We start from the raw sequence: 19,713 nt of genomic DNA on the forward strand, positions 1-19,713 counted from the left end.
CAAAGCTACAAAAAAAAAAAAAATACAGTTTTAAAAAGTGCCCACTAAATTTTGGAACCAACTGCTGGAATTAATCCTATAAATTATTCCTCATTTCCCCAAGGCAAGAAGGGAAACATGAAAGGACTTCAAAAATATTTGTATTATTCACTCCCACCACATATCATAAAAATCAAGGACTAGCTGTAACAGAAAGTCCCTGCTTCTGTCACTGCTAGAAACGGAAAACAGGAGCCTAAAACATTTGGGTAATAGTTAATGGAACATGACCCCAGATCAGAAGCAGTTCTGCCCAGTGTAAACTCATCTGTTTCTTCTCTGCACCACATTAAATATAGCTGTTGACTAATAAACACTTGTTTTCAACTGAAAAGTGCAGAATCTCACCTTTTACTTTCTGAATGAAAAATCACAGGAAATAAATAAATAAACTGCTATGAAAGAGTAGGAACATTTCATTAAAAACACTATAGTCAATATTACGCAAGCTTGTATAGTTGAAATACTTACAAGCAAGTGTGGGTCTGCTACCAATTGCCAGTTTATAGTAATGCAACGCCTCTGAAAACCTGCTGTTTTCCTGAAGTAGTAATCCTCTGCAAAAGTAAAAGAAAAAATAAAGAGGGAGAGAGAGAGGGAGGTTACTGAAAAGGCTAAGTTTAAAATAAATATTGAAAACAAAATTATATGCTGACTGCTGTTTAAGAGATGTAACAACTTCACGTGTTACTAACAAAGGGGCTGCTCAAAAGAGTCCAGCAGAGAGCCACAAAGATGCTGAAAGCAGTGGAACCATCTCTCTTATGAGGAAGCTGGGTCTCTTTGGCTTGGAGAAGAGACAGCGAGGTAGCATACGTTCATGTTTCTAAAGATGTGAAGGGTAAGTGTAAGGAGGATAGAGCCAAGCTCTTCTCAGTGATGTCCAATGATAGCACAAGGGGCAATGGGTGCAAGCTGGAGCAGAGGAGGTTCACAGAATCACAGAATTGTCAGGGTTGGAAGGGATGTCAAGGATCATCTAGTTCCAACCACCCTGCTATGGGCAGGGACAATTTCCACTAGATGTGGAAATTGCCACATCCAGCATGGCCTTAAAAAACCTCCAGGGATGGGACTTCCACCACCTCCCTAGGCAACCTGTTCCACCACCCTTATGGTGAAGAACTTCTTCCTAACATCCAATCTGACCCTATCCTCCTCTAGATTGGATCCATTCCCCCTAGTCCTATCACTACCCAACACCCTAAAAAATTCCTCCCCAGCTTTCTTGTAGGCTCCCATCAGATACTACAAGGCCACAAGAAGGTCTCCTCAGAGCCTTCTCTTGTCCAGACTGAACAGCCCCAACTCTTTCAGTCTGCCCTCACAGGAGAGGTGCTCCAGCCCTCTGATCATACTTGTGGCCCTTCTCTGGACACATTCTATGTGAACATAAGGAAAAACTTTTTCACTGTGAGGGTGACAGAGCACTGGAACAGGCTGCCCAGAGAGGTTGTGGAGTCTCCGTCTCTGGAGACTTTCAAAACCTGCCTGGATGTGTTCCTGTGTGACCTACCCTAGGTGATCCTAACTCTGGCTGGGGGGTTGGAGTCAATGATCTTTTGAGGTGCCTTCCAAATCATAATGTTCTGTGATTCTTTAGTGGGCAAATTATTTTGTGTGAAAACAGGATTCTTTCATAGACATCAGGTGCATCTATATGGCTTTAACAAAGCAGATGCTAAATGCAGCATTTTTTGCTTTCTTGGAAACCTGATATTTTTATTCAGTTAAGAAATTCAAGGACTCTGAGACTTCCCAAAGCTGATGGAGCATGGTGGAGTTATGTGTAAATATGCATGTTTAGCCTGTCATCTTTTCTTGATTTGAAATAAGCACAGCCTTTTCTAATGCTCAATAAAGTTAGCCACCTAACACAGTCCCCTTGTTGAGTAATTTCAATAGATGATTCACTTTATAGCTAATCACCTACATCAGTTCAAATTTTTCCTGTCTTCCTTCTGCTCCAAACAAATCTACTACATGAATAGATATCACAAACAATGCCAAATATTTCCAGTTCTCAGCTAGTTTAGTAATCAACAGCCTTTAACTAAAGTTTTTAAAGAAAATCATCCTTCTGTATTACAATTGCCACAAGCCACACATAGATTTCTGAGAATTAAGTGGTCTGGACATCTGTGATATGAGTTTACGACTGTGTGATTAAACAAAAGCTCAAAGTATTACAGTGCTCCCAAAGGTTTAGAAGACTGGAAAAAACACATGCAAATATATTGAAATCGTCAGATTTAAAGATCCTTAAAAATTAGTGCTTCCAGAGTGGAGACTCAGATCTTATTATTCAGGAGGTAGAAGTCTTGTTCTTCATTTACCTCAAAACATCTAGGAAAAAAATACATGTAGCATTTTCTTTTAGGTGGGAGGGTTCCCATGTCTATTTGTAGTTTCCACAACACAGAGAAATTTTCTCTTCTTTCTTTATGCTTATATCTGCTGATAGCTTTTTAAACAGCCAAGAGCCTGGACCTTTTCAATCTACAGTTTGTAATTTAAACAAGATTTTTTTTTTCACCTCCAAAATCTCAAGAAAAAAAAACAAAACAAAACAAAACAAAACAGTAGAATTTATCAATAACCTGGATGAGAGGATTGAGAGTACCCTCAGCAAGTTCACTGATGATGCAAAACTGGGGGGGTTGGCTGACACCTGTCAGGCTGTGCAGCTATCCAGCATGATCTGGACAGGTTGAGAGCTGGGTGCAGGCAAACCACATGAAGTTCAATAAGGACAAGTGCAAGGTCCTACATCTGGGGAGGAATAGCAACAGGCACCAGGACAGGTTAGGGGCTGCCCTGCTGGAAAGCAGCTTCACAGAGAAAGCCCTTGCAGTGCTGGTGGACAGCAAGTTCTCCATGGAACAACAACGTGCCTTTGTGCCCAAGAGAGCCAATGGGATCCTGGGGTGCATCAAGAAAAGTCTGTCCAGCAGGTCTAGGGAGGTTCTTCTCCCACTCTGCTGTGCCCTGGTGAGACCACACCTGCAATACTGTGTCCAGTTTTGGGCTTCCCAGTTCAAGAGAGACAGAGATATCCTGCAGAGAATCCAACAGAGAGCCACAAGGATGATTAGAGGACTTGAGCATCTCCCCGAGGAAGAGAGACTGAGAGCCCTGGGGCTGGTTAACCTTGAGAAGAGAAGACTGAGAGGGGATCTGATCAATGTCTATCAATATCTGAGGGGTGGGTGTCTAGTGGAGGGGGCCAGGCTCTTTTCAGTGGTGCACAGTAATAAAACAAGGACAACAGGTTCAAATTTGAACATAAAAGATTTCACTTCAACATGAGGAGAATCTTCTTTCCAGTGAGGGTGACAAAGCACTGGAACAGGCTGCCCAGGGGGGTTGTGGAGTCTCCTTCTCTGGAGACTTTCCAACCCCACCTGGATGCATTCCTGTGCAGACTACCCTAAGTGATCCTGCTCTGGCAGGGGGTTGGACTCACATTTCTTGAGATTTTCTATGAGGATGTTATTGAAGACAGTAGCAAAAGCCTTACTGAAGTCAAGGTATATGACATTCACTGCTCTTTCTTCATCTACCTGTTTGGTCATGGTTTCATAGAAGGCCATGGATTGGTCAACCCATGTTGGCTACTCCTGATAACCTTCTTTTCTTTCATGTGGTTAGAGATGACCTCCAGATTGAGCTACTTCATCATCTTTCCAGGGATGGAGGTGAGGCTGACTGGTCTGTAGTTGCCGGGGTCTTCCTTCTTGCCTTTTTTGAAGACTGGAGTGACATTTGCTTTCTTCCAGTCCTCAGGCATCTAACTGCATTATTGCTCACTATTACTTCCACAGCTCTGCTGTTTCATTCACAACACAGAAGGAATATAAACAACCAATAATGAAATATTTGCTTCTGTCTCCAGTTTCCACAAATAAAACACCACCACCTTCCTATAAATGTTTGCCTTTTGAGCAAAATACACAATAAACTCCTGGATGAAATGACAAAATTCTGTTTATTTCAGAATTAGTTCAAGAAAAATCTGCAGTTCCTCAGGTCCTATATTCTTCTTTCCATTGCTGCATTCACAGCATCTAAGCCATTTCCAAGACAAAAATCACCTTAAGCATTACATCTGAGAGGCAGACACAGGGCTCTGAACAACAGTGCAGTTCAGCTTTGATATTACATTGCTACATTAGTGAACCTGATCAGTGGAGAGCAGAGCCAATGAAGGAATAGCAGCCCAAGAGAAGGGCCCTGGAAGCAGAGCAGGGATCTCATTCTCAAGGCTCTTACCAGCCAACAAGTTTCAGTTCAGGCAGCAAGTCCCATGGTTGCCTCTGAAAATTGCTGCCCCTGAAAATGTTTCACCATTGTCAAGACAAACATGAAGCAAACTGACAGGCTCAAATGAGGAATATTTGAAGGGTGCATGCCCTCCACTACAAGACTACAAAGGGGTCATTTAGCTCCTTTCAGGACCTGAGGATCTTTCCAAAGAAGCTGAGAGGTTGAACATATTTACTTTTGCAGTCTGTTAAGTTATATCAACAACACTTCAGCATGCTTCAGCTGAAGTATCTTTTCTTTCTGCTTCAGAAATTGGTGGAGTATGGGTTATTTTGCCACAGAACTGCCTCCTTTTTCATTGGAGTTGACTTGGAAGTCTCCACCTTTTCAGAATGGAGGCCAAAGCCATGAGAGTAAAGTTTGATGCACCTCCTATGTCTTATCTATCTTATCATTTTTATCTTCCAGCCAGAGAATTTCCATCAAATATACTCAAAATTACTTTAAAATCACTAAAATTAAAACTTGGAATCACTAAAAAGACATATATAAGGCAAAATTTGAAATAAAAGGATTTTATGCCAATTCAACTAGAAAAATGTCCTTCAAGCAAGCTGACCACGGCTGAACACAAAAAGTTGTAGTACCAAGCTTGGAACTAATAGATCCATAATCACCATAGCAAGTTAAGCATGCAAGAAAGCTGACTCACTACAGAACAGAGAAGCATTGACATAGGCCAAGGAAGTAAGACTTAGGCTGCAATAATCAAAATCTTCAAAATTCTTGAAGTTCTTAGCACATGTTTGTTTAGCCCCATTTTGATAATTCATAGGTTCATAGGGTGGTTTAGGTTGGAAGGAACCTCAAAGATCACCTAGTTCCAACTGCCCTGCCATGTAACCACACCTATCATCTGTAGCTATAGACACAAAACCTTACTTTTTCCTTACAAAAGGCTGAACAAAGGAAAGCAGACCCTTGAGATAAGCATACTTGAAACAGAAGAGTAAGCTCAAGTGAGAAACTTGGATGAAAAGCTTAGTGTCTTGTGAAATTTTTAAATAAAATTCCTACAGTTGCCAAAAATCATAGAATCACAGAATTGTCAGGGTTGGAAGGGACCTCAAGGATCATCTAATTCCAACCCCCCTGCCATGGGCAGGGACACCTCACGCTTGGTCAAGGTTGCTCAGAGCCACATCCAGCCTGGCCTTAAAAACTTCCAGGGATGAGGCTTCTATCACCTTCCTGGGCAACCTGTTCCAGTGTCTCACCACCCTTATAGTGAAGAATTTAAGCTGCCAACTTTTACCTGTCTTGCTTGACCAACAACTCTCTTGTAGTCCTAATAAATCCAGTTGGTCTACTTACAAAGCAAGCTCCTCAGTGTCTACAGCTTGCAAAAAACAGATGAAGTACAGTACACAGGAACCATAACTGCTGTCAAGGTAAACATGGATGTTAAGTGAATTATTTACAACACTTTTTAAGCCAGGTAAAATGAATAGTTTAATTAATTTTGTTTACTAGTTGATAATACAGGGCCTGTTAGCTATTATTTTGCCATGACTGCAGTTCACCCATGCCTACATTCATCCCAGTCATTTCAGGTGGGATTATCTACAAAGAACTATATTAACCCAAATGCTACACTGGCAAACAAAGAAAGAAAATTAAGAAAATCCTCTTTTGTTTCCCATGCAAATGTGTCTCCAGCCACATGGCTGCAAAGGGAGCATTTTGCCTACGGCAACTCTTTTGCTGTCATTTGCAAAACCACTGGGTAGAAACACAGGTATGGATGCTACAGCAGTACATTAAACCATTAAGTTTGGTCCTTAATTAAGGTTCTTTTGTTTTATTTTTAAGTAATCCATTTAGCTACTCAACCAAATGAGTACTAACCTTCTGTAAGAAACTACAATTAGGTTTCATTAACAAGAAAGCTAATCATTAAGGAACAGTACAAACAAGCAACATGTTTAATGTTTTCCAATAACATCCCACTAGCAAATATGTAAATGGAACATAAATTCTACTTTTTTTAATCACAAAGAACACAAACATTCCCAGTAGGCACTAACTTAGAATGGTCATTCCCTCTGTAGAGCTCTCTAAGAACAGCCATCCATAACCCCAGGAGTAAAACAAACAAAAAAAATCAAAGCAAAACAATCACCCCCAAACAGCCTCTAGTCTTTCAGACAGCATAGACAAAACTCTGCCATGTTGTCCCAGCTCTAGGGACAAGCTTTGCAAATGGAAGTATACTGGTCTGCAAATGCAGTCCTGGTTTATTTACTGTTACTGGGGCAGCTGGGTTAGGATTACTGGGGCAGTTAGGTTAGAATTAACATTTCAACACTGCATCAACTCTCACAACCCTTATTTCTTTGACAGAGGGAGGAAAGGCAACCATATGGATGATGAGTGGCATTGCTCCTGTCTTTCTCCCTCCTTTGGACACTGGCCCAGAGAGGTTGTGGAATATCTGCTCTGGAGAAATTTAAAATCTGCCTGTATGTGTTCCTGTGTGGCCTGCCTAGGTGATCCTGCTTTGGCAGGAGGGTTGGACTCAATGATCTCTGGAGGTCCCTTCCATTCTGTGTGTGTGTGCTGTGCCAGCAGCTCTCAAACAAGACATCCATTCCCTGTGGCATGCTCCAGGAGTCAATGTAGGTTGAGAGCTGGACAGGACTTCTTACAAGAGAGGCTTTTTATGATACAGAATGGCAGAGTCCAACAATTATTTTCATAATTTAATAAAATGGGGAAAGCTTCTGTAAGGACCACGAATCATCAAAACCACAAATATTGACACAGGTCACTGAATGCATTTCAAGTCTCAGTCTTACTTACTAAAATATTTTCATGTAGGCCTTACAAAGAGTTCCAGAGCAGAGATCTGCACTGCTGGACACCATCAGTCACCTAACTGACCTTTGGGTGCTAACTCAAAAGCTGGTCTCACAATACAGCAAGATTTTGCTGAGACATCTTTGGTTACAATAAGACACTAAGGAGTAAATAGCTGGCAACCCAGAGATCATTTCCAGACAGGTTTGTAACTAGTTAGTGTTCACAGCTGAGAGAAAAAAAATAGAAATCAATTACATTGCAGAATACAAATCCTCTTTGCTTTTTAATCAAAATCCTGCATTATATAAACTTCTGAGCTATCAAGGAAGAAGGACCATAACCTTGACTCATTTCTCACTACGTGAAGTGGTGCAGCAACTTCATCTGGGGCAGGTTAAAACACAGTGCAACATAAGCCTCTGAGTTAGCTTTTAGTGCTTTCCATCTTTGATAGCTCAACAAAGGAAATTTATATATATATATAAGTATATATAAAATATATATATATTTTAGTACCCCTAAAAGGCAGGAGAGGACACCATTTCATATTATGCAGGCTAACAGCAACAGATGAGTTAAACCTTTGCTCATATTGACTTTTTTATCCAAGGATGAGTAGTTAAACTTTGTGTACAGTCCAACTCTGTGACCCCAGGCTTTACAGGCTTTTGAAGACTTCACTTAACAGAAAACTGAAATAATCACCAATTCTTGACATAATATCTTATGTTTACCCAAGTAAAGTTTACAGAAATTCATGCTTTGAAATTATTCAAAGGAATTACATTATTAGAATAATAAACTTGTACTTCAGCCCTCTATCACTAAAGGCAAAATGAGGTATTTTGGGAGAGAAGAAAGGGGATGGCTGTTTGGTAGAAACTCACAGAATCATAGAATGGCTTAGGTTGGAAGGGGCCTTAAAGATCATCTACTCCATCCACTTTGTCATTGGCAGGGATGCCTCTCAACTAGACTCAGCTGCTCCAGGCTTCTTCCAACCTGGCTTTGAACATCCCCATGGAGGAGGCAAACACAGTCTCCCTAGGCAGCCCGTTCCAGAGTCCTCCCACCCTTGTACTGAAGAACTTCTTCCTAAGAACCAGTCTGAACCTACTCTCCTTCAGCTTAAAACCACTCCTTCTTGTCCTATTGCTAGACACCATTATGGAAAGTCCCTCTTCAGCCTTCCTGTAGGATCCCTTCAGCTATTAGAAGGCAGCTCTAAGGTCCCCCCAGAGTCTTCTCTTCTCTAGGCTGAACAACTCCATCTCCCTCGGCCTATCCTCATAGCAGAGGTGTTCCATCTTCTATAGGGGATTGCATACTCCAAAAATACAACATTTTAAATTAATATAATTTAAAAGGGAGATTCAGTATTTATGTGAAGTTGCAAGCATCCTTAATATCACTTGAGAAACTCAAGGCAATGTAGATTACTGATATGGATAAAAAAAATACTTTAAGCCCAGCTAGACCTAAATAAAAGTCTTTTGACTGATAAGCTATTTTTACTTTAGGCATTAATTAGAAAAAATTTCAAACAATACCAAAACCCCCATGGGCTTCAGGTAACAACCATAAGGAAATAAGAACTGGTAAAACAAAATAATCCAAAAATAGTTTGCTTTTAATCTGCTGATTATTGCCTAGTTTGGAAGAACTACTGTTGATCTATAGATCTGTCCTTGGTACTTCACAGTATTAAAATACATGGATTTCTCATTAAAAAAAAAAAAATTAAACCCAAAATAACACAGAAAGAAATTCAGTTTATGCTGATTTACAGCCCAGTGAAATCTAGCTGAAATCAGCAGAGCTCCATAGCTTTGAGAAGTTGGCTTTGAGATTTATTTATAAAAATTACCTGCAGTGCAGTAATTGCAAGCAAGATGTCAGAGAAGTTATTTATAGGAAGCTGCTTTATATGCATTTTTGAAGTTCAATCTACCTTATTAAAGTCATATTGTAATACATTCTTCATTTACAGCATAAGACAACAACTGAAATCCTTTCTGCACCAGAATCGCTATGAAAATCTCAAATGCTTGCAGAGTCGCTAGGAACCTCTCCAAGGTTTTGATGGGAGTTTCAGAAAATAAGGTCCTGCACAAGAATCCAAGCCTCTAGCCTGAGCTCAGGTTTCATAAATTGCAGGCCACAGATCCTGTCTTCATGAGAGGCTAGGTCACAAGCTAGCCTAACATATAAGTCATGCACAAATTTCATTCGTACTTATTCAGACTGGGGAAAATGTCAACAGAACAAACTCACTTTAACTCATACCCAAAGTTGTGATGGGCCACCAAGGAAGTATTAATGTCAGGAAGAGCTTTTATTATATATATATATAAATATATATTATTTATACTTTTATATTTTGATATAAAAGTAATAATAAAAAAATTTTCTGCTGTCTCTGAAAGTTTAGGGATTTGTTTAAGGTCACAGAACTGCCACATTTGAATATGGGAAATCACATGTTCAGAAAAGCAGACAAACTTTCAAATGGACATTGTGTAATTATGTAATCTAAATAAATGCAGTTTTATGTTGTCCTAAAAGGCAAAACCAGCTGCAATTCAGAGCCACAAGGTGTGACAGTCAGAAAACAAAGCTAGATCACTAAAACCAGCTCCATAGCCTACATTTTCCAAACAGCATTTCAGTTCAATTCCTTGTAGAGAAATTCAGTAGCATTGCAAGAAATTTTCTATTCAACAGAAAGGATAGTTTGTAGGCATAGATTTTGTATATTGGTGGAAAGCTGGAAGATTACCAGCTTGTTCTGAAAACAGCACAACTACTGAAATCTCACATCTTTTATACCCTTGTCTGTATTGCCCAACCCCCTTTCCTCTTCCCCTGGAACTAACTTCAGTTTCCCTTCATGACACAGTGAGTAAGAGACAAAAGTACTGTATAGGCATACAAAACATATTAATAGCTGTAATTTTCACCCCCAAAATGAATGGCATATGAGAATCTTAGGTGTTATCAGTCTTGTCACCTTTTTTTTCTACAATCTTCTGCTGGGCTCAGCACTTATTTTTTTACATGTGAGCAGAAGGAGTATCTTTTTCAAAATACGATTTTAACACTTTCCACTGCCTAACAAACAAAAAAAATTATGTGCATACATGTATGTGGCCATTGTATGATGATTAAAACAATATACACTTTGAGGCATCAATTTAATTTTGGATTAGAAATTCCATCATTCAATTATTTTGAGTTTGCAGTATGTTTAAATGTAAGGCAAATTAATGAAATAGACAACTTATTCCTTGTTAAACAAGGAAAAATTAAGATAAAGTCTATAGTAGGCTTCATTTTCAGAATCACAGAATTGTCTGGGTTGGAAGGGACTTCAAGGATCATCTCATTCCAACCTCCCTGGAATGGGCAGGTACACTTTCCACTAGATCAGGTTGCCCAGAGCTACATCCAGCCTGGTCTTAAAAACTTCCACCTCCCTGGGTAACCTGTTCCAGTGTCTCACCACCCTCATGGTGAATAACTCCCTAACATCTAATCTAAATCTCCCCTCCTCTAGCTTGCATCCGTTCCCCCATGTCCTGTCACTACCCAACACCCCAAGAAGTCCCTCCCCAGCTTTCTTGTAGGCCTTCTTCAGATACTGGAAGGCCACTATAAGGTCTCCTCAGAGCCTTCCCTTCTCCAAACTGAACAACCCCAACTCTCTCAAGCCCATCGTCAGAGGAGAGGTGCTCCAACTATAAACAACTATTTTTAAACTGGTCTTACAGGTAAAACATTATTTATTTAGTTATTTATTTAAAGAGGCTTACTATCTATGATTTTATTTGTATTTAGTTTTTTGCACATTGTTCCTCTCACATATGTACTTTTCTACCACCCATGGAACATTATTTTCATACTACTACTTAATGAACGGCAGTCACCTGGATTTTCTCTTCACACACCAAGGAGGTGACAATCCTGTCTCACAGCAGAGCCCCACTCTTGGGATAGCAGGAGGGGAAGGAAGGATCATCACTTGCAAGATGAGCAGGTCTGAGCAGGGAGCAGGTGGATGCCCAGCCCAGGCACCCGGAGAATCAGCCCCCTCCCAGCTGGAGCACTCAGCACCATCACGCCTCAGTGAGAATCTGAGCACGATGCCAACTTCACTGTTCATGATTGGTACTTTAATGAGCTGGGAAATCTTTTTCTCCACCGTATAATTATTTTGATGCCCATGCTATTTATTCTCTTACTCACCTACAACAGGATTATAGCAATTAAACTTTCTCAAATCTACACTGATCTGAAGTCAGTCACAGGAGAAAAGCAATTTGCTTGCCTTAATGTTTCAGACCTCTGGAGCTAACCAATGGGTACTGGCTTATGCTAGGAAGTGCTTACATCCACCCTCCCCAAGTGTTATCCAGACTTTAAAAAGAAGTGTAAATAACACCTCTATCTTTTAGCTCAGTCAGAAACAGATGGAGTGCTACTGTTGCCAACTCATCTATTTGTACCTTCTTCAGCATGGGTTTGCTTGTCTTCCAAAGCACAGAGATTTTTAAGTTTACCTTCTCCATACCCAATACATGAATATATGATAAGGTTGACTGTTGTAGTGTGGCGGGCTGAAATTCCCCTCCCACATTAACACCACCAGACTAGCTCAGTTCAGAAGCATCACAGTTGACCAAGAAAAGGTCCCATCCACCCCAGAGTTTAAGGAGTACTGTAAAAGAAACCACCATTACAAAGCAGCAGCAAACATCATCTCCATTTCCAGCAGGGAGATCAATAGCTCCATTCACAACAGGTTTCACAGCTGATGCCAGCCCAGCACAGCCACACATACTTACAGATTATAAAGCATATCAGCCATGTTGCTGCGGTAGTACAAGGCATTTCTATAGGCGCTTTCAGCTTCGGAAATCTTGCTCTGGCTCTTGAGAACATTTCCGAGGTTACCCCATGCTGTCAAGAGGAGAAAACAGTATTCAGAACGAGCTACAATCCAATTACACATGACAGAGTATCCAAGTACTAGGAAGTTCCTCAGGGAGACAAACTCCACAAAGAAACTTTTTTATGGAAGAGGAGCGAAGGCTAAGTGTTTACCCCCCTCCTGCTTCCCTGGATCTCCACATCTTGCTGTGAGACTCACATTTCATGGTGCTGATTTGCATACGCTCTGCATGCATACAGCTTTGGGGTGGGAAAAGGATCCCTAAGAACAAAATATGTCTCTGTGCTTTAGAAACTACTATTGCAAAATGAAAGGATTAATTTTTTTTATATCACCTCTAAATAAAAGAAAAAAGTCAAAATAAAAAGCAGAGCTGGGTTATCTTCACAGTTCTGAAGAACAAGAAATTTTCCTAGAACTGACACAGCTCTCACTGCAGTATGAAAACTGACAAAAGGCACAGGAGTTGAAAGAATGGTAAAGTAAGTAACCAGGATTAAAAATACGTCATATGGATACAAACATACTACAGAGGTCACTAAAAAATGTTTTTTTTTTTATTTTTATCTACTTGGAAAACATGTGGTTCCTTTCCATACAATTTATTGTGTTATACAGTGTGCTTTTATATCCCATCTATGAAGGACTTGAGGTAAAAAAATATTTAAGTCTCCACATATGTTCCCTTTTTGTTGAGTAGCACAAAAACTGTACTGGCAAAAGAAATTGGAGCTAACATTTTATAGAAAGCACAGCCCATGTTATTCACAATTTAGGAAGCTAATTTACCTGGCATTGTAATTATAGTCTATGTGCACACATGAAAAAAAACAAACAAAACAAAAAAAAAAAACCCCAAATTAGGCTTATAAATATGAAGTTGTTTCATAAAACAGTTCCATTTTCACAAGTATTTCCTTTTATGAGCCAGAATAATGAAAAGATGATGCATGTCCTTTCCACCAAGCACACAGTATATGGCAAACTGTTCTTTCCTCCAGATGTACTAACCATAAACATTAGCTCCAGTAGCAGTTAAACTCTGCTGCTTCAGTTACTCAAGCCCTTTCTTTATAGGAATTTTTATCAAACCTGAGTAATGCAAACTTTCAATGAAATTTTAACATAATGTTGCTAAGCAGCCTGATAATTATTTCAGATGTGTTGGTTTTTGCCTTTTTTTTTTTTTTTCCCTTGGAAAGTGCATTGCTTTCAAGCTGCTGTGGTTTGATGCAGAAGCATCCTCCCACGGGGATGGAAATAGCAGAAAACACATTATTTTCCTCCAAGCAGAACAAACTAATCATTGCTGGAAAAAAAAAAAAGAAAACAAAAAAAACCCAAACAACTGATGGAATCCTTTTAGGATTCACATAAATAATATCATCCAACTGTGCACAACATATTTTGTAAACACAAAACCAAACCCCAAACACAATATTTCAATGAGAAAAGAAGCTATCCCTTCTGTGAGTCACATTAGCTGAGTATTTCTTAAAATGAGAAACAATTCAAAAGTTATTTAGCACCAAATTGAGAAAAGTCATACAAATGTTCCATCATTCCCTTGTTTAATGAAATAAAGCTGCTAAAAATATTCTCAGATTCACTCAATGTTAAACTCTTTATTAGCATACATGCAGAATTCTGAATTTATTTCCCCATTCATGGATTCATAGAATGGTTTAGGTTGGAAGGGACCTCAAAGATTATCTAGTTCCAACCCCTCTGACATGGGCAGAGACAGCTTCCACTAGACCAACCTTGGCCTCATCCAACCTAGCACTGAACACCTCCAGGGAGGGGGAATCCACAACCTCCCTGAGCAACCTCCTCCACTTTCTCACCACCCTCACTGTAGAGAATTTCTTCCCTAATCTCCAGTCTAAATCTACCCTCCTCAAGCTTCAATCCATTCCCTCTCATTCTATCACTACAAGCCCTTGTTAAAAGTCCCCTCTTGGCTTTCTTGTAGGTCCCCTTCAGGTACTAGAAGGCTGCTGTAAGGTCTCACAGTATCACAGTATATCAGAGGCTGGAAGGGACTCAAGGGATCATTGAGTCCAACCCTCCTGCCAAAGCAGGATCACTTAGGGTAGTCTGCACAGGAGTGCGTCCAGGTGGGTTTGGAAAGTCTCCAGAGGAGACTCCACCACCCCCCTGGGCAGCCTGTTCCAGTGCTCTGTCACCCTCACTGGAAAGAAGTTTCTCTCATGTTGAGGTGAAATCTTCTATGTTCAAGTTTGAATCCTTGTTCCTTGTCTTATCACTTGAACCACCCAAAAGAGCCTGGCCCCCTCCACTTGACACCCACCCCTCAGATATTGATAGACATTGATCAGATCCCCTCTCAGTCTTCTCAAGACTAAATAGCCCCAGGGAGCCCCAGGGAACTCTCCTTGGAGCCTTCTTTCCTCCAGGCTAAACAGCCCCAACTCTCTCAGTCTGTCATCATAGAGGAGCTGCTCCAGCCTTCTGATCATCTTCATGGCCCTCTTCCAGACCCACTTCAGCAGTTCAATGTCCCTCTTATGCTGGGGACCCCAGAACTGGACACAGTAGTCCAAGTAGAGTAGAGAGGCAGAATCGCCTCCCTCATTCCACTGGTCCCACTTGATGCAGCTCAGGACACAATTTGCCTTGAGGGTTGCAAGCACACAGTGGAGCTGCTACTATTCTTTTCTTCAGGTAGAAAAGATTTCAGAAGCGGTGATTAAGGTGATTAGTCAGTTTGTCAGCATTAATGCTTGTAAGAAAAACACATCTAAAGAGAAAAAAGCTAAAAAACTCATTTGTGAAAACACTCTGATATGGCTTCTGCAGTACATGACCATTCAATTTTCTAGAATTCTATGTTCCATATCTGTAGTTACTTTTGTTTTCACTCTGTTCTCCCATAACAAAGCATTACAACAAATGACCATTGGAACTACTTACTTGCTCCCAATCAATTTGAAGCTTGGTAAATGAAAGGATCTACAGAAGAATTATTCAGTTCATCTTTTCATCTGTTAGACTGGAACAAATCCTACTACCACTGTTAAATGTAATAATTTCTCCTCTATACTGTATATTCTATTATTTATCTGAGTTAATCAAGTTTTTAGCCAAAACTTTATTTTTTATTCTGCAAAATAATCTGTGTCGCTTTTAATGTCAATCAATAGTTAGCATGCATTATTTTATTTGAAATGTATTCCACTCAGACTTTTGTCTAAACTTGTCATTTAATACAATATACCAGAAGTGATGGCAGCATAAAAGAACAAACATAAAGCACAATAATCTCACCATTTATCATTAAAAGAAACATGAAAACCAAGCTCTTTCACTTCCCCAAACTGTAAAAGCTTACTGTAAATCTTCCCATCTATTTAAATACAAAATAAGATTAACGACTTCGTTCTGGCTGAAGATGAAGATGCATGGAACATTTTGTAGAATAAATCTGGTTTTGTAGAGAACATACTCACAGCCCTAGAACTTATGAACTGCTATTATCTGCAGCGACCACATCCTCTTGGTTTTTGGTATATGATGGAAAGAAATAGGGGATGGTCTACATGGAGAAGAGGCTACACAGCTGCTAAAGGCATTTTCACTCCTTTTCTGTCTTAAGTAGTGCAACTAACCTGAGGAAAACCAAAGAATTTCAATTATTAACTACATTGCTGGCATCCAGTTTCTCAATATGTATCTCACGACCAATTTCTCCTGCAAAACAATTTGGTTCAACTCTGTGTGCATGCAGGAACAGAAAGAAAAATATACCTGAATGGAGCCACATGCCTATTAAAAGCATACCTTATGCCTCCAACCAAATTTCAGCACTCAACTATTTTCCATCTGTATATAGTAAGAAATTAAAAATCAATATTCTTAAAAGAAAAAGAAACTAGGTCAGTGATTCTGGAATCCAAAATAGGTTTTTATTCTCCTTATTATATATATCTTTTTTATTATCATTTTCATATAAATCTGTAATACCTGAAATTGCAACAGAATATTTAAAATTCAGGATATTCTAAAGTATTCATATAGCACAAATTCTTCTTTAATTTCAAATTCAGATTTTTCCCCTGTTGGAAACCCTATACAGCAGAGGAGCAAAAAGCAAGCTGTGAATGAAACAGCTTTGTAATATTTACCTTTTGCCTTCTGCTTAGATAACTGTGTACCAAAGAGGCTAAAACAGTCCCAAGTCTGTTAGAAATAATGCTCCATCGTAGCACAGGAACAAAGGTAACATTCACATATCTCACATGCATATAATATACTCAATCCACTGAAACATTACTTCATTGTCCACTTTTCCACAGATCATACTCAATATAGATGAATATATTAAAAATTAAATGAATTTATTAATCTTTTATCTTAATCCAATTATAAACTGAAAAACTTTCTAATACTTAAGAATTCCTATGCCATTTTCATTCCTTAGCAGTAAAGATGTTGAGCTGCTCAAACGTGTCCAGAGAAGGGCAACAAAGCTGGTGAGGGGTCTGGAGCACAAACCCTATGAGGAGTGGCTGAGAGAGCTGGGGGTGTTTAGCCTGGAGAAGAGGAGGCTCAGGAGAGAACCTCTACCTCTATTGCTCTCTTCAACTACCTGAAAGGAGGTTGTAGCCAGGTGGGAGTTGATTCTGTCACTGGTCTGTTTTTTAGAATTTTTGTTCAGACTGCTTCACATCTTGAGGCCTTTCTATTTGTGTTCTTGGCATTTCTTACTCATCCATTAATCACAATTTCTATTCTGACAAGGGTTGTATCTCACTATGGGTTTGCACAGTGCCTACTACAACAGTGTAGCTAGACACTAATGGAATATAAGCGCACAATAAGCACTGGAATAATTAAGGAAGAAGAAGTGTTCTTGCAATATAGAAGAGAGATGTAAGAAACATTTGCCCATAAAATTAGTATTCTCACAAAAAAGGAGGTCCAGGAACACTCAGTTACTTATGGTTTAAAACACTGTGGGAACATTGTTATTTATATACACATTTTATATTTTGATCTGTGTTCTTGACTTCCATTAAGAAAGGTCATCTTCCCTAAAACAGATTTGGGAGTAGACAAAGTTCATGTTTGGATAAAATAAAAAGAAAGCAATAAAAGCCATAAAATCTGGCATTTCTTTGAGCATGGTCTACTTCATGAGAAACAAGTTGAAACATTAAGATCAGTGTTTCCAAATCTAAAATTCATCCTACGTGGGGAGAGGGGGGAAAAAAAAGAAAAGAAAAGAAAAGAAAAAAAAAAAGGCTGAGATTTGCAACAAAGATCAACGAGTTTTCAATACCCAAATATTTCAAATTGCCTTTACTGGGTAATGTATGAAAAAAGAGCACAGCACTAGTTCTAGCACTCACGTTTGAAAGGTTGTAACCATAGCTATAAAGAACAAGTTTTAGGTTAGATTAATCAGCAGCTTATGGCTTTTTTCCTTTCAAGGGGACTACTTGATGAGTAGAGTGGTGCTCCAATCTTTAGCATTCACATTTCACCAGGCAATCACTTTGTTGTAGAGGGGAAAAGAGTTTAATGAACATAGTGTCTTGGTTTAAGGAGCGAGACAGGCTCTATATTTAACCCTTCTCAAAGTAGTTAAACACTCGACTCTGGATTGGATAGAATGGAAAGTTTAAATGGAAATGCTATTCATAACTAATGCTACAGTGCAAAGCATGTAAGATACACAAAATCCATAGTACATCTCAGCCACTCTCCTCCAAAAACCTCCTTAGGCCAGAGCTGCATACAACCTCCCTCCAAACCAGACCAAAAATCCAGGCCTCAAATGAACCCCCCACCATGCCTTCCTACACCCCTGCCCTCCCATACTAAACCTGAGTGATGCAGCTTAAAATTCAGCTTGCCAGCTCCAGGCCCCACTCCCACACATTAGTAAAGATAAGGGAGCCAGCCGGGAAGAGAGGGAGGAAGAAGAAGGGGAAGGTACAGCTTGTGCTGTTCCCTTATCAATGGGAGATGCAGGCATTATGGGAATGGAATAACACAGGATTACACTTATCTGGTCCAGCCTTGGACCTCTCTGGTCCTCCTGGAAGACCTTTCTAAGGTTTCTTAAAGGCAGCATGCCTCAAACCATAACACATAGGTACGATAGGTTTCCCCTGTAAAAATACTGAAAGCTCAATTGCACACTCAAAAAAACCCAAACCAAACCAAAACAAACCAAACCAAAACAAACCAAACCAAAACAAAAAAAAAACAATGAAGATTGCTTAACATTTTAAATAGTTTCTCTACAACAGAAACTCACTTTGTCTTACAAAGATATTCACTAGCTCGTGTCTTTTAAGTGATAATGCAAATGCTAAAGGTTACTACTTTGAAAGCAGAACAGGCTTTGCATATGGTTCTGCACTACGGTATGTATTATTACCCCAAAGAAATAATATTTTTTTTCAAAATACATCATAAATTATCTCATAGAATTTGCAGTAATTTTCTTCTTAAAACCTCATTTATTAATAGACACATTTTTATCAGGTTACCTCATTTTGCTAACTCAACAGCAAAAGTGCCCCATTCCTTGTTTCCTCAAGGGATAAATGGTTTTAATATACCCATAATTTAGAGTTTAATCTATTCTATATATTGATTTTTCTTTTATATCAGTGGGTATGTGGTAATGTTCACATAGACTGTTTAAGAGATTTACCACCTCCTAACTTTTATATATTATTCTTCATTTCATTGAGTGTTATTTATACAGTTCGTTCAACTTGCTGTTGATCCAGGGCTTTTGGAATGACAGCAGATGAAATAAAAACATAATTGAAAGCTATTGCAGACCTCTAAAAGCTATCCAGCATCACTTCAGCATGGGTACTGAACCTACTCAGTGCTTCAGTTCTGCTGCTTAGTTTTGAAACCCTGATGCATGGGTAAGAAAGCAGGACACTCTCTACTATGCTCAGCATCAGTGCCTGATAGACTTACTCCACTACATAAAATTAAGTTCTCCTCCTCAAAGGAAAGTACAGTGGCTCTGCCAGCTCAATGAACCCGAGAGATGAGATGGAGGAGCTTGTGAAGTTGTTCTTAAGGCTTTGCCATTTACTCAATTTCATCTAGAATACGGGTTTTCTGTTCTGCATAGGATATGCTTGCAGATTTTGGTAATCCAGTTGGCTTTAATGAACCTAATCTCTAGCATGTGAGGGCTCCACTACCTGGTTGAAGAGTAAACATCACATTAACAGAGTCTTCAGTGAGCACCTAGAATAAAGCAAGCCATTAAAGAAAAATGACAGGTACACTCACACACTCCCACTTCTCCTAGATACTCTGATTCATTACATATGACAGACTTCTGTATGAAGAAATTCTCACTAGTACCTTTGTCTGAGGTGCTACAGGATCAAATAACACTTCCTTACTGTGTTTAGTTATGTATCAAGAATGTACAGCACAGCCCTCACTCTGTATTAGGCAACAGACAAGCAAGTTCAGGAAGAAACATGCATTCCAACTCTGCAAGCAGCTCTGAAGATACCCTGATTAAGCTCAAACCACTGCAAGACCTTGCTGACAAGAGTTTTCTACTGTTCAGTATGTGCTGG

The 19,713-nt window shown here is 39.4% G+C and overlaps 1 protein-coding gene across 1 annotated transcript in view; it reads right to left on the bottom strand.

Annotated features, from left to right (window-relative positions):
- The window catches only part of TMTC2 (transmembrane O-mannosyltransferase targeting cadherins 2), a 265,543-nt gene that overhangs the window by 76,680 nt on the left and 169,150 nt on the right, over nt 1-19,713 (bottom strand). Inside the window, exons 4-5 of the mRNA XM_054399725.1 lie at nt 12,012-12,126; nt 511-596 (exon numbers count right to left, since the gene is read on the bottom strand). Of these exons, the coding sequence (XP_054255700.1) occupies nt 511-596; nt 12,012-12,126 (201 nt within the window). The remainder of the gene's footprint in view (nt 1-510; nt 597-12,011; nt 12,127-19,713) is intronic.

Source organism: Indicator indicator, chromosome 3 (genome assembly GCF_027791375.1).
Source record: "Indicator indicator isolate 239-I01 chromosome 3, UM_Iind_1.1, whole genome shotgun sequence".
NCBI lineage: Eukaryota > Metazoa > Chordata > Aves > Piciformes > Indicatoridae > Indicator > Indicator indicator.